Genomic DNA, 14,237 nt, shown 5'->3' on the forward strand with positions numbered 1-14,237 from the left:
GAGCATCTCGTTTTCTCAGAAATACATGACATTAGGAAAGAAAAATGGGTTGTGAAGTGTTTCAGACCCGAGCCAAGGCTTCCTCCACTGTGATCATCTTCTCCTTCACCATCATCATCAGCTGGATGCGTTCTTCATCACTCATTGTGATCTCACTGGCCACAAAGCCCAGATCCTCTCCTGTGAACCAGAGGTCCAAGGTCATGCATATAATTTAAAACAATATTTAATTGAAGATTGATTGGAAATTTGATAAGGAGTGGGTGAAGAACCTTTCGGTGGCACTCGAATGCTCCCTTTCTGTGCCTTGCGGAAGTTTTGCCAGAACGATTTGTTTTTCTTTCTGTCCCATTTCCCTGCTGTTAGAAACAGTTTGAAACTCAATGAATTTCTGAAGAAGCATTTCTAGATCTAGATATAGAGTCAAAAGTTTGGACACATTTTTTAAATCATGGGAATAAATGACAATTTAAGATACATTAAAATTGAAAACCGTTATTTAAAATTGCAAAAAAAAATTTTTTTTACAGATTTTACTGTATTTTTTATCAAATAATGCACACTTGGTGAACAAAAACAAACAAGCAAAAATTTAAAAAAAAAATTATTTTGAACAGTTATGTACGGAGCCCCGCACATGGCATGCAGGAAAAAAATAGTAGGTGAAATCATGCACACGATTACTATTTCGTTCCCTTGATTTATAAATTGTGCGCATTATTTAGTAATGTGTTCCCTTGATTTGCTAACTCCTGTAAACCATTTATAAATCGAGAGAACAAATTAGTAAATTGCGCACTAATATAGCAAATCGAACTAAATAGTAATCCTGTGCATTTTTCAGTACATCGAGCAAACAAATTAGCAAATCGATTGAACGAATTAGAAAATCAAGGGAATTAATTAGTAATCGTGTGCACAAATTAAGAAATCGAGGGAACTAAATGGTAATGGTGTGCAAGTTTTAGTACGCCGAGAGAACGAATTAGTAAATTTTGCGCAAAAATTAGCAAATCGAGGGAACGAAATAGTAAATTGTCGTTTAAATTAGCAAATCGAAAGAACAAAATAGTAATCGTGTGGACATTTAAGTACATTGAGGGAACGAAGTAGTAAAGTGTGCATAAATTAGCAAATCGAGGAAACAAAATAGTAATCATGTGGACAATTTAGTACATCGAGGGAACAAATTAGTAAATTGTCGTATAAATTAGCAAATCGAAAGAACAAAATAGTAATCGTGTGGACGTTTAAGTACATTGAGGGAACTAATTAGTAAAGTGTGCACAAATTAGCAAATCGAGGAAACAAAATATTAATCATGTGGACAATTTAGTGAATCGAGGGAATGAATTAGTAAATTGTGTGTATAAATTAGCAAATCAAAAGAGCAAAATAGTAATCGTGTGGACGTTTAAGTACATCAAGGGAACAAATTAGTAAATTGTGTGTATAAATTAGCAAATCGAAAGACGAAATAATAATCATGAGGACGTTTTAGTACATCGAGGGAACATATTAGTAATTTGTCATATAATTTAACAAATCGAAAGAATGAAATAGTTATCGTGTGCACATTTTAGTTCATCGAGGGAATTAATTAGTAAATTGTGCGCACAATTAATTATTATTTTTATTTTTTGCTTGGCATGTGCGGGGATCCATAGTAATGTAATTGAAAAACAATTATTTAGATCAAATAGTGAAGGAAAAACAGTGTTGAAGTTTTCTGAGATGTGGAAAACTAATAAAATAATAAATAATAAGAAGGTGTGTCTAAAATCTTCACTGACAGTGAATTTCACAGGTTCCTACAATTTTTGACCAATGAATTACACTACCATAACTTGATACGAATTTCTAAATAACTTTGTAGGGTATTAACAAAAGAATACTGTTTAACCAATAACAATTTGATTATTAAACGTTGATTGGAAAAATGTATATTCACTCATGACTTTTGCAGGCCTTTTTAAAATTCCCTTATACTCCCACTGACTGTGTGTACCCTGATTTTACTTGAGTTTATACAACAATCAAACAAACAGACACACAATATGGTACTAACCAGATCCGTCTTCAGAGCTGGATTTGTTCATTGATTGCCTGCAAGCAAAAGTACAAACATGAATGAATTCCCACAAACACATCTCCATCAAAGCATCATCACACTGTGCCTCATCTCACCTGCTCTCCCACATTATTTTCTTCATTTTCAGCACCTATCCACTGATTTCTAGTTATGTGTCTCTGTCCTAACTGGTGTCCATGCTCTCTGTCAGAGCACATACAGACACATGCTGCTGTCGGCTGCCACACCACACTTCAACAATGGAGGCTTTTTCACTCAACGGAGGGGTTTTACAGCAACAGAGCAATCACATGGCTCATGAATTCCTCTCCCTCTCTCTTTATTTGTCTTTCTCTCAGCTGATGTTAGCATGTACCTGAGCTCTCTGAAGCTATGCAAACGTTTAGCCGTATGAGGGCAGATATATGTAGAAACTGCAAGCAAACATGCCTTAATCCTGCATTGCCAGTACAACCATTAATAGCAATGATGTTACAAATAAACATTGATATTAAAATAGCTCCTTTAGCAAGTAATATTGTTTAGTAGATAAAGAAATATAGTTAGAATAGTTAGAGTTTAGTAATATAGAATTCATCTACAACGCCTATTATAAAAAATCTTGTTTAGTATGAGTATGTACTACTGCTTAAAAGTTTGGGATCAGCACTATTTTTTATGTTTTTGTTCTTATGCGCACAAAGGATGCATTTAAAAAGAAATCAAATCAAAAACATTATGAAATATTATTACAATTCAATAGAACTGTTTTGTATTTGAATATATTTCAGAAAGTAATTTATTTCTGTGACACAAAGCTGAATTTTCAGCATCATTACTCCAGTCTTCAGTGTCACATGATCCTTCAGAAATCATTCTAATATGCTGATTGGCTGCTCAAGAAACATTTATATTATTATCAATGTGGAAAACAGTTGTGCTGTTTAATATTTTTCTGGAAAACGTGATCATTTTTTCTAGGTTTTTAATGAAGTTCAAAAGAACAGCATTTATTTGAAGTAGAACTCCTTTGGGTTTGTATTTACTGTCACTTTTGATCAATTTAATACACCCTTGCTTCATACAAGTATTCATTTCTTTAAAAAAGGTTTTTTGTATTTTATTTTATTCTAATTATCCTTAATAATATTTTAAACTATTGAAAATAGGTGTCTTTTCTTAATTCAATAAACCCAGAGAGACATTACAGTGATTTTAGTTTTTTTTTAATCACAATTACCATCCTTTAACTACAACCCGAATTCCGGAAAAGTTGGGACGTTTTTTAAATTTTAATAAAATGAAAACTAAAAGACTTTCAAATCACACGAGCCAATATTTTATTCACAATAGAACATAGATAACATAGCAAATGTTTAAACTGAGAAAGTTTACAATTTTATGCACAAAATGAGCTCATTTCAATTTTGATTTCTGCTACAGGTCTCAAAATAGTTGGGACGGGGCATGTTTACCATGGTGTAGCATCTCCTTTTCTTTTCAAAACAGTTTGAAGACGTCTGGGCATTGAGGCTATGAGTTGCTGGAGTTTTGCTGTTGGAATTTGGTCCCATTCTTGCCTTATATAGATTTCCAGCTGCTGAAGAGTTCGTGGTCGTCTTTGACGTATTTTTCGTTTAATGATGCGCCAAATGTTCTCTATAGGTGAAAGATCTGGACTGCAGGCAGGCCAGGTTAGCACCCGGACTCTTCTACGACGAAGCCATGCTGTTGTTATAGCTGCAGTATGTGGTTTTGCATTGTCCTGCTGAAATAAACAAGGCCTTCCCTGAAATAGACGTTGTTTGGAGGGAAGCATATGTTGCTCTAAAACCTTTATATACCTTTCAGCATTCACAGAGCCTTCCAAAACATGCAAGCTGCCCATACCGTATGCACTTATGCACCCCCATACCATCAGAGATGCTGGCTTTTGAACTGAACGCTGATAACATGCTGGAAGGTCTCCCTCCTCTTTAGCCCGGAGGACACGGCGTCCGTGATTTCCAACAAGAATGTCAAATTTGGACTCGTCTGACCATAAAACACTATTCCACTTTGAAATAGTCCATTTTGAATGAGCCTTGGCCCACAGGACACGACGGCGCTTCTGGACCATGTTCACATATGGCTTCCTTTTTGCATGATAGAGCTTTAGTTGGCATCTGCTGATGGCACGGTGGATTGTGTTTACCGACAGTGGTTTCTGAAAGTATTCCTGGGCCCATTTAGTAATGTCATTGACACAATCATGCCGATGAGTGATGCAGTGTCGTCTGAGAGCCCGAAGACCACGGGCATCCAATAAAGGTCTCCGGCCTTGTCCCTTACGCACAGAGATTTCTCCAGTTTCTCTGAATCTTTTGATGATGTTATGCACTGTAGATGATGAGATTTGCAAAGCCTTTGCAATTTGACGTTGAGGAACATTGTTTTTAAAGTTTTCCACAATTTTTTTACGCAGTCTTTCACAGATTGGAGAGCCTCTGCCCATCTTTACTTCTGAGAGACTCTGCTTCTCTAAGACAAAGCTTTTATAGCTAATCATGTTACAGACCTGATATCAATTAACTTAATTAATCACTAGATGTTCTCCCAGCTGAATCTTTTCAAAACTGCTTGCTTTTTTAGCCATTTGTTGCCCCCGTGCCAACTTTTTTGAGACCTGTAGCAGGCATTAAATTTTAAATGAGCTAATTAAGTGGATAAAAGTGTAAAATTTCTCAGTTTAAACATTTGCTACGTTATCTATGTTCTATTGTGAATAAAATATTGGCTCATGTGATTTGAAATTCCTTTAGTTTTCATTTTATTAAAATTTAAAAAACGTCCCAACTTTTCCGGAATTCGGGTTGTATGGTTAAATCACTCTATGTGGTCTTTTGTCGCTTATTGACTTATTTCACAGTAGGCTTATCCACAAGAATCAGTTTTATAATAAGTTTTCCTTCATCAATGAAGTCGAAACTGTGAATAATAAAACAAAAATAACTAAATTGACTCGTGCATTAAAATGTATTAACATGCTGATGGTGGCGATTCAGATTATATCTCATCCAGTGCACAATGGAAGGAAGGAAAAAGAGAAATGAAGAATAAAGAGGTCAACAGGAAATGCATGCATCATCTCCAATGTCCCGATGACCGGATGTAAGCCTGTCATGTCTCATTTATGTACGTCCAGGAACTCTAAATATCTAATTTCTCGTTGTCAGACCAGCTCTAATGGAATCTTAGAAAGTCCCTTAATCATGTTCTTGGAACAAGCACAGTTTGCAAAGACTGGATGAGAAATGCTAACAATGCAACAACACACACGTACCTCCTCTCGACCTCAGGTGTGGACACGGCACTAGACAGACCCAGCGACTCCTGGGAGAAAAATTAAGACATTTTAGACTCTTAACAACAAATACAGACTGAGATAGTGTAAAGATGACACTATTAGTGTCTTTTCCATAAAAGCACAACTTCCTGGACGGGTCATTCCCTCCACTGACCGTGATTCATTACCCACCTGGATTTCCAAACGCAGCTGAAGGGATGTTGTTGATTCAGCCTTTCCCTGAGAAACAAAGTCATGACGCGATTTAAACAAAGCCCTCAATGACAAACTACTCATTCCTTATTCTCTGATAACCCTTATCTAGTCGACCTAAATGACACATCTTACCATCATGTTCATTGTGATGCAAGATTTTTTTTGTAAAATGTAACACTTTTATTCAGCATTCATTTTGATGCAGTGATGCATTCAATTATGATGTCACAAAACATTCTGATTTCAAATAAAAGCTGTTATTTTGAACATTCTATTCTTTAAAAAAGGTTTCCACAAAAACATGAATCACACTGTTTCCAGCATTTATAATAATAAGTGTTTCTTGAGCAGCAAATCAGCATATTAGAATGATTTCTGAAAGATCATCATGGGACACAGAAGATGTAAGCAATGGTGAAGATTCAAAGGAATAAATTACATTTTAAAATATATTTCAATAAAAACCTCTAATTTATATTTGTAATAATATTCCACAATGGAATAGTTTTTTTTCTGTATTTTGGTGAGCAGAAGAGACATCTTTCAAAAACATAAAAAAAACCTTACCAACCTCAACAGTAGTGAAAAAATAAATGCAAAATATATAAATAGTCTTTTGCAACTATTTTACCGTCTCTGCTTCTTGAGCGACTCTGCGTTTGCGTAACTCCTCCATTCTGTCACACACTTCGCTGTACGACGTGCTGTAATACTCTGAATACTCTTGGACCAGATCCTCGATGTTACCCAGAGAGCCATCCTACAACACACACAAACAATACAAGCATTATCTGCAGCCTGAAAACAGCAGAGCCTCGTTAATCTTGCAGAATTGTGATGTATTTCCAGTTCTCAGACTAAGCAACAGTCAAAAGAGCAGGTTTGGGTCTTTGAAAGCTGCTTCAGATACACTCTGAGCCTTATCAACTTCCATGGAGGTGGTTATGGTGTGTGTTGGTGTATTGGCCTGAAAGCCAATATTCCTGGTCAGAAGAAATCAGCTTTCCCTCACCATGTCTTCCTGGTATTGTATGACACACAGAGACTTGACCTCTCTCGTTTACTTACTAGAGACCCAGAGGGCAAAGCATCATTTCAAGATTTGTAAACTCATTTCTTAAAAATTTTCCTCAAATATTTTTATCACACAGAAGTTTTAGTCAACTATGTCACCCATATATGCATTATATACTTTGCTGGCGATGAGAGAGGGTTGGAATTCAGGAAGAAAGTCTTTTAAAGCAAACAAATAAATATTGATAATTTTAACTACATGATGTGACAACAAGGTTAAATTGTCTGGTCTTCTAGTACAAAATCCCTCGCTTGAACTCAGTTGAAATGCTGGTAAAATGACCCATGCCACTGAAAAACACACTTGACATTAAAACAATGACATGTAAAAGGCTACAGGGTCTTATTTTTACATTATTCAAGTGAATGTCATCAAATATCAAGTATCACATCCCCAGGCTTAATATTAAATATCAACAATATCAAATGTGACATTAAACTCAAAGTAAATCCATATGCTTTCACTAAATATTGTTTAAAGATAACAAAAATGCTGAAAATGTAGGATGCATGCTAAAGAGAAATTAAATAGATATTAGCTATAAATAGACACTAAACATCCACATAATAATACTAATAATCACAAGAATAATATTCATAATAATAATAATAATAATAGAAATATCAACAATAATAAAAAATACAACAACATTAAAAATAAAATAAAATAAAATAAAATAAAATAAAATAAAACCCCTTTTCGGAAGACACTAGAAATAAAAATTCACAAACTTACCAAGATATTCATCAGGTCTGCCCATACATGCGAAAAACTGTCTGATGTGCTCAAATCCCCACAAATGTCTTGATCAGTGTTTGCTTCATTATCCATGGTCAAAATTATAATATACTGCTCCAAATATAAAACTGAGATTTACAGGCACAACCTCACAGACAGCGAGAGCCAAATGCTCTTTATCCTGTCTTCAGATGGTAAAAACATAACTCCTTGAGTCCTTTTAGAAAAGCTTTTAACTGGCTTTTAATATTCTCCTGTATGAGTGCAGAAGCCCCAGAACGATTCTGAGATCCCAGTCAGTCTGAATCTGAGCACACCTGCACGTTGATGACTGATGATCACAGACACTGAGCAGCTTATCGAGGCTGATTAATATTCACAGACTGAGCTGCGCTGTGCTGGAGGAAGTGACACTTCCAAAGACTGACTTGGCTCAGATTTACACACATCAATGAGCCTCAGAGACGGCCATTCAACAGCCAGACAGCCTCGGAGGACATCAACAAGGAGAGTCATTATAAAAACAAACACAACAACCAAAATAAGACCAGATGAGATGAGTTTAGACTGATAAAAAGGTCTATATGATATGTATAAAGTCGTTAATTATCACTGCTTGCAGCATCAGTATTATCATCGTTTTTATAATGAGTTGTTTGACAAACGGCTTACAGTCGCTTTATTCATGCAGTTTGTTGAAAAGATGTATGCAGTTACTACTTTACGTGACCAGACTTTTGATTTTCACTTGATTTGAACAACTTTGCATAGTTTTTTTTATTACTATATTTTCCTTTATTCATTTAATTTCACTCAATTAGTCATTATGTTTTTGTCATTTTCATTACTTTTTTTGTTACATGTCTATATACTTATTAAGATTTATTTCATTTTTAGTTTTAGTTATTGTAGTACTTCAAGTTCAATTAAAATGAAAATGGAATTTTTGCCTCGGCAACTAGTTGAAACTAAATAATTTTTTAAATATTGTATTTTAGTTGACGTTTATTTTATAAAATTGGATCCTCTGCAGTGAATGGGTGCCGTCATGTTTATAAGAAACAAATCCATCAATTAAGACTAATCTGTAATAATGCTTCCTCCACTGAAAAGTCCATCTCTTGTTGTCATCACAATCCACCAACATATTTGTTTAGAACTGTTTTGGCATGTATGGTGCTTGATCTGTGCAGAAAAGATGAGGTTTTCACTGGAGAAAGCAATGTTATGGATAGAGGATTCTTAATAATGGATTTCTTTCTTACAAACATGCAGCTTTTCACTTCACAAGACATTAACTGATGGACTGGAGTGGTGTGGATTACTTGTGGATAATTGAGATAAGCTGTTTGGACTCTTATTCTGACGGCACCCATTCACTGCAGAGTAAATTTTTTTTTTTTAAATCTTCATGTTCAGGAGAAACATTAATTTAATGTAACATTTTAGTGGAAAGGAAAATGTGCATTTACTGGATGTTAAGAACTTGCTAAACATAAACAAGCCCCAAAGAAACATGTCTAATAAAGTCAAATGAACCTATCCTAATCCTAATTTCACAATGCTTCCTTAATTAGTCACCTAGTCAGTTTTGAAAATATGACACCCATATCTAGTGTGTTCAGCACTATTCAGATGGTTTAACACAGTCATTCTGCTCAGTTACTGTCATACTAAATACTTTCTATATTCTCACAGACACAATCTAAAAGTAGAGTGACCACTGTGAAACTCTGACCCACTGTTTGTATTTCTTTTCCCACAGTCCTCAGGAAACGTATGAAAAAACATTGGAGATTTCTTTTCAAATAATCAGGCATGTATTGGGTTAAAAAGCTAAACTGCAATTTGCCAAAAATGGCTCAAACGCTTTAAGAAAATGCTGTAATTTAATATCGACGAATGCAGAGAAGATCTGAGGCACAAAATAGATTGTTATACTCGTGAGATGATATGAGACACTTCCTTCATCGAGCTCAAAACATGCACATTCCTCCAGCGCGAGAGGCACAGAGGTCTCGTGGTCGCGCTCTCTGTGACTGGCTCGACTGTCCTCGAAGACAGAACCATTCATTTGTTAAGTTACATGCCCTCCAGTCAATGCTGCGCGAAATCTGGCCACTTTTCATCAGTAAAGAAAGCCAGCGATGCTGAAGAGAAAAGGCTGATCTGAGCTGCCAGACACAGCCAGCCTGTGATAAACACTTTATTATGGTCCAATCACATGATCTGCCCACTGTCTCCTGTGTGCAGCCCTTTCATTGCAAGCAAAGAGCCATTAAAAAGAGCTATGAAGTATTCATGCACTAAAGCCACATGTACTGTATGTGTGCATGAATTGATAGTAACAGCATCTGAATCATGCATGGAAATCACTTATAAACTGTCAGAGAGAACTCTCACAAAGTTTATGATAATATCCAGGTCACATTACACCCCAAAATGAAAAACATGTAAAAATAAATAAAGACATATTTATTTAAAATTGTATTTATATAGATTATTTACTGTATTTATTTACTATTTTATATTTATTTGATTTAATATATTATATATAAATAAATAAAATGATGTATATTATATTTATACAAATTCAACTTATGATAGTAAATATTAAATAAATAAGAAACAAATATATATCACACACATTTTTTATTTAATACAATTAAATTTGGCACTCTTATATAATCCAATTAATTCCTTGAACATTACATAAATGCAAATCTGAAAGTAAAATCACCGGCTAGTGCAATTCATTAATTCAAACCTTACTTCAAACATCTCAAACCACCAGCGGGACATGAGCGTGACATTTTAGTTAACGGGGTTTTAAATGAGGTACAATGTCACAGCACTTTGGACAGAAGGAGAGCGTGTGAGCGGCTGGAGGGTCTCAGTCAGCATGTGTCGGGATGATGGTCCTGGCTGAGCAGCAGCTCATTTATCTTCTCCTCTCTGGTCAAACGGAGTCGACTGCACCTCCTCATTAACCAGGGACCCTTTGCTTGATGAATGGGATGACTGGGAATATCACACCAGCCATAATGACTCTAATTCCCCGGGTTATCTGACAGCAGGACTGTAAGAGTAGCCCAGGGTCACGCCATATTCACCTCAATTAGTTTTCAACAGCTCCTGGGAGACGCTACCTCTGAGGGGAATGTGGCTGTCGCATTAATTACATATCATACCAAACTCAGACTTCAGCTACATGAGGATGGCTATTTTAAGCCAAGACAACCCAGGTGAATAGAGTAAAAAAAAAAAATCACTAATAGGTATCACCATACAGTACTTTACTACTTGACTGATTAAATTAACAATTGCAAAAAAAAAAAATAATAATTACAAGTTTTCTGAAATGCTATGTTTAAATCTACAAATATGAAATTATCTAATCAAATATGAACTTATTTGTAAATATATTCAGAACAAAAATGTGAAGACAGGATAAGGCCAGGTTCAGTGGATATTGTTGATAATAGCAGTCAACAGTGAGAAAAAATACATTTTCGCCAAGTTTTTATGAATAAAACATTGAATACAATCAGGTGAATGATACATAATTAAAGCTCTTTGTAAAAACTTCATAATACAGGAATAAAACTGTAAAGTTTGAAGCAGAGAAAAAAATCATTGTAATTGTAATCTATATTTCAGTTAATTGAATAGTTTAAAAGCAATAAAATAAACACTTCAAGTAGTATTTTGGATGTCTTCTTTTCCCTTATAGTCTGAAGAAACATGCTATGAAGAGTCAAATAACCCAAAATCTAGTGCATGAGAAAAATGTTTTGTCTGAAGCACAAGGGAATAAACTCAAGGTTTCTAAACCGGACTTTTAATCTAAACTGGACTAATGCCAGTTTAACACAGAGCTTTGCAGTTGCTACGACATCACAGTTTCTTATTTATAGGCTACTTATTTTGTCCTGGTTTATGATCAAATGAGGGATGAATTTCACAGACGCACACAGAAGTCATATCTGTAGACCGGAATTTCACATAGACTCAAATGTGGAGTTTAGCAAACACAAAGAACACCCCAGCAACCACAGGACACCCAAGCTTGGCAGCAACTTCTGCAAGTATGATTTTCTTTAAGAAAATGTTTAAAATCTATCTGCATATATTTCTGTCACAAATTCTTGGTTAAAGCGCACTCTTTTCCTCCTCCAGAGATCCTGATATACACAAAAGGGTCTCGTCACCAAATATCAATTTAAATGCTTAAACCACATCAGTACCTAACCTACATCTGCACACACACATGCTCCATACAGCAGGCGGGACACGTTCTGGCACCGGGAAACAGGAAATGACACAAGCAGGATACATTTCAGCTGCATCACTGTCACTGATCAGCCCACGCAAAAATGTCTTAAAAGTATCTAAAGGATGACTATGTTCTGCAGCTGGAGACCTTTGTGAGCGTGTGAGGAACTCGTGGTTTGCTCTTGCTCTGCCTGTGGGATCCGTGAACGTGCTTCTTTAATCAAGTACATATGCTCTGATCTGTTCCTGTCTGTTTCTCAGCCACTTCCTGTCTTTAGTTCAGTGCATATCCGTCATTTCATCATGAGAAATATTCTTTAACTCCTTTGTGCTTGTGCTTTTCATTATCATAGTGAATTCTAAAATGCGCACAAAAACATGAATTAAAGGCAGCGCAAAAAATACATTATATAGATTTTATTTTTTTATCAAATGGAGGAAAGGAAAGATGCAGAATTTTTTCACTTCATTTCATCATGCTCAAACAGACATTACAGAAAGTTTGTCATGAGAGAAATGAACAAACCAAGTGTTGACTTGGGAAGGTCAATGGCCAAACTTTTTATTTATAGTACAAAAAACTTTTCTTTTGTGATCTTGTCTTACAAATTGGAAGTTTACAAGGTGTGTTGAGTTTAGGATCTGAGCAAGAACAACCAAATGAATGACATCTCCTAAATCATAATCAAAGCCAGAAAAGCTTGAACTTCTAGATTAAACAAAGCAGAACGGGGCTAGTTGTCACATGGGATGCTCTCAGAAAGTCTATAATTAGGCAAAGATGGGCAAAGATGTCTTATATTTTAAATGTTATAAATGTTTCAGTGCTGAAGATAAACAGATGCAAGAAGGAAAATATCACTGAAAAATATTCAGTATCCAAAGAAAAGAGACCAATGGGAATTAAGTATCCAACTACATGTGAGAAAGAAGACCAATAGGAATTCTGTATGCTAATACTGAACACTCTAATGCAATTTAATAAGAGGTTTTCAAACTTTCATTTTAAATTTCTTAAAAAATACCCACCGTAAAACAAAACGCAATCTTAAACCTAAATCATCTATGAAATAATCTATAAATGCCATTAAAGAGCTTAGGCAGAAAAATTATTAGTTTATAAATGTTAAAGATTTAAGACAAACTAACCTGAATGTTTGAGCAGCATTAATGAAGAGATCTTAAAAAGCTTTGACAACACATTCAGATTCACACATTCAGGTCAGTTAACTCATTTAAAGCAAGCATGACAGTTCAGCTGGAGAACAAAGCCAAACACCCATTGAAAAGTCACACTCACCACTGATTTCGAGTCGAACATGTGGCTCCTCAGTCCTCAAAATGCATGTCTGAAGCTCCGTTTGACTGCTGAAACTTTCCCTGGACACTCAGAGAACAATACACGCTGCTCTGACCCCCACACATCCATCACACAGACAGCCAGCAAGCAAGCGGTGAGAGCAAATGACATGAAATATACAGCAGGGTGGAGCGCTCTCTCTCTCTCTCCTGCTGTGGGACAGTCAGAGCAGATACTACCACCACAGTTGAATAAACTCCCTCCTATGTGCTTTTAAAACTTACATCTGTGAGGCTGATTGGGAAGAAGCAGATTACCCTGACAAAAGCTCATTATTATCAGCATGGGTAAAAAGATACATCCCATGTGCTGCTGATGGGAGGAAATCTTATTAAGGAGGAGACAGAAAAACACTTTTTTGTGTGTGCAATTAAACTGATGAATGAAAGACAATAGGGTGAGTCTCACAAATAAATGTCAGGTTCATACATCAAGCTCACTTCAGCTCACAAAGACCCATGAGCAGAACTCATCTGAACAAACAGAGCTGTAAACACCAGCAGATGGCAGCAGACAGCAAGACTTTCATTTCACTGTGAATCAGAAGAGGTTTGACTGCTGGACTGACATCAGTGTTCAGCTTTATTACCTCACACTATATAACCTCACACTGAAAACCTGTACAAAAAACACTATTGCCATGGTACAGTATATATTCACAGCACCAGTCCAAATCATGTGTCTCATTGATAAAAAGTGTGCTGCTACTTTATAAGCAATTTCATGTACAGTAGTAGGAAAACATCCTATAGACTTAAACCGAAGGAGGGGATGTTCGTATTAACAGTAGTAACCAATATTAGTAAATCCTTCAAAGCAAATCTTGAAACAAATCAATGAAGTAAAACTCACATGGACTGTGCGTAAACAGCAACACTGTCAAATGGCTACAGTGATACCTTTCAATATTTATAATGAGCGTGATCCAGTTGTGTTGTAACATGCCGTTGTCTCTCAAACACTCACAGATGATACATTCACAAACTCACATTCATTTACACAACACTATCGATCTCTGAGCTTGTTAGAGGAAGTGGCTGTGAGTCTGTTTGTGGTTCTGGACATCATTAGATCCGTGGCAGATGGCCGGTTGGGATCTGCATCACGACTGTGTGTGTGTGTGTATTTGTGGACAGCCAGGCACATGCCAGAGGGCACAGCGATAGCAGTGCCAGAA

At 35.9% G+C, this 14,237-nt stretch overlaps 1 protein-coding gene across 4 annotated transcripts in view; it reads right to left on the bottom strand.

Annotated features, from left to right (window-relative positions):
* Window positions 1-14,237, bottom strand: part of sash1b (SAM and SH3 domain containing 1b) — an 85,781-nt gene that overhangs the window by 15,750 nt on the left and 55,794 nt on the right. For 2 of the 4 annotated variants that reach the window (XM_059518482.1, XM_059518485.1), the window contains 6 exons: window positions 6,244-6,372; window positions 5,589-5,636; window positions 5,394-5,443; window positions 2,069-2,106; window positions 273-359; window positions 68-180 (listed from right to left, as the gene is read on the bottom strand). In XM_059518482.1, the coding sequence (XP_059374465.1) occupies window positions 68-180; window positions 273-359; window positions 2,069-2,106; window positions 5,394-5,443; window positions 5,589-5,636; window positions 6,244-6,372 (465 nt within the window). Of the gene's footprint in view, window positions 1-67; window positions 181-272; window positions 360-2,068; window positions 2,107-5,393; window positions 5,444-5,588; window positions 5,637-6,243; window positions 6,373-7,422; window positions 7,628-13,000; window positions 13,154-14,237 lie in introns of those variants that run through there. The other 2 variants (XM_059518484.1, XM_059518483.1) reach the window with 2 other exon arrangements.

This window comes from Carassius carassius, chromosome 31 (genome assembly GCF_963082965.1).
Source record: "Carassius carassius chromosome 31, fCarCar2.1, whole genome shotgun sequence".
In the NCBI taxonomy this organism is placed as follows: Eukaryota; Metazoa; Chordata; class Actinopteri; order Cypriniformes; family Cyprinidae; genus Carassius; species Carassius carassius.